The 1,926-nt window shown below is 43.4% G+C and overlaps 1 protein-coding gene across 1 annotated transcript; it reads right to left on the reverse strand.

Annotated features, from left to right (window-relative positions):
* Positions 1-841: 841 nt before the first annotated feature.
* Positions 842-1,926, reverse strand: LOC130885681 (putative vomeronasal receptor-like protein 4). The gene has a single exon (XM_057787379.1). It carries the CDS (start codon positions 1,751-1,753, stop codon positions 842-844), a length of 912 nt encoding a protein of 303 aa, XP_057643362.1. The 5' UTR covers positions 1,754-1,926.

Genomic DNA, 1,926 nt, shown 5'->3' on the forward strand with positions numbered 1-1,926 from the left:
GTGTGGCTGGTACGCAGGGCGACTTAACAATTCCACATGTTCTATGTAGGCCCTAATGAGCGAATGGAAGTGAGAGCCAGCAGCTGGGGTGCAATGTTCCTGGGATAGTTTTACACAGCACTGTGCACAGGAGTGAGGTTCTCAAGTGGGGCTTGTTTTCCAAAACACAATGGCCTTCTCTAAATATGACATTTACCCTGTACTTTTCTATATGACCAAACATCAGTGTCACGAGTGTGTTTGTAATTGCCTTACAGCATTTATTCTGACCAGTTCTTTAGTGCTTGGTACCCAGCAATGCCAAGCATTCACTAAGTGCATTGAAACAGCTTCTCTCCATGGTCATCCCCACTTTGCAAGTGACCTTCAGATAAGGATGTTTCCTGACATCCTTCACTTGTTCTTCTGCTCACTGGATTTAGAACAGTCTCTGGCTCATAGTAAGTACTTTGTATATAAGTAGAGGCGCCGGTGATCACGGAAGTACATTAGAAAAAACAAGAAGACAGGAAACGTTTGTGCATCCTTATGAGACTAAAAATCTAGCATGTGGAAGAATCAAATTCTAATTTCAGGTGACTGCATGCCCTCCTGCACTTCCCGATGAAGGATGCAGCGAGTAAACTGCATGACAGGGATGGTGGAGGGGTGGGATAATGAGAATCAATGTCAACACTCTAGAGCCTGAAACAATCTTCAAAATCCAGGAGAAGCTCTCTGAAAAAATTAATTGACTCAATCCATTTAGTGTTGTGATACAAGAGAATGGAAGAGCAAAGCCATTCCAGTGTACACAGTTCAGTTCATAAAGAACCGGATAAGAAAAAGAATTTCTTATTTCTCAGGGGACACAGCAGGGCTTAGCAACATAGACATCCTTGACAATCAGGACAAAGGGACTGAGGCCAGCATAACTAAGTACTAAAAGTGCTTTTATGTTGAGTATTGTGGAATCATGTGTTACCGTGAAGCCTGTGTAGAAGGAGAAAATGAAATCTGCCCAATAAAAGAAAATGAAACAGGTCATGAGAGTGAGAACCCTCTGGGCAGCTCTGATTTCTAGCCTGGAATTATTTGCCGACCTGGAGCTGCGAAGGTACAGGACACGTATGTGATGTTTGTACAGATGGAGAGCCATGGACTCACTGCTCCAGCCCATCAGACTCTGAAAAACGACATCACGAAGAGTAATGAGAATGAGGAACAGCCACTTAACTGTGTTTCCGGATGGCAGCATCCAGCAATACCCAGTATGCATCCCAGCTTCAGACCTGTTTGTGCTCCTGGCTGCTGTGATATAGTGAAGCAAGTTGGAGCTTATCAGGGAATTGAAGATCCAAAAGAGAAGGAGGAAGGGGAGAACTTGCCATGCAGTCTGTGGTTTGAGCTTTTTACAAAGGGTGGTCCCGGCACTGATGGTGACAGCCTGGACCACGCTGAGGAGACAGGTGGTGCAGATGGAGAGGCCACGGGCAACCCTTTCTAGGTAAATTATAGTTTTACAACCGATGTCACCTAGGAAGTTTCTGAAATAAAAAATAGCGGCTATGTATCTGACCCCTATGCAATGAATAATGATTGTGTTTACAAAAGCCAAGTGGATGAGAATAACATCTATACTTTTTTTCCCCTCAGGACTCATAATGAGAGTATACACATGTCTCACAAATAAGATGATGTTCCCTAAAACTCCAAGTCCAGTAAGTGAAATGAAAATTAATCTCTGGATGAGGTTCCTCCAAATCATCTCCATGATATTTCCAGAACTAGGAAAGCCATTTTGAGAAAGACAAGGAGGTAAACACCATATGGTCCAGTCTGGTTGGTGTTCTGCTTTCTTTACTGAAAAGAACAGTGTAGTCTGTATGCACAGAGTTCTCTGCTGTAGATGTCTGATTTCATTCTTGCCCCTTCTGTTCTTGCTTC

The sequence above is a fragment of the Chionomys nivalis genome, chromosome 13, assembly GCF_950005125.1.
Source record: "Chionomys nivalis chromosome 13, mChiNiv1.1, whole genome shotgun sequence".
NCBI classification, from domain to species: Eukaryota; Metazoa; Chordata; class Mammalia; order Rodentia; family Cricetidae; genus Chionomys; species Chionomys nivalis.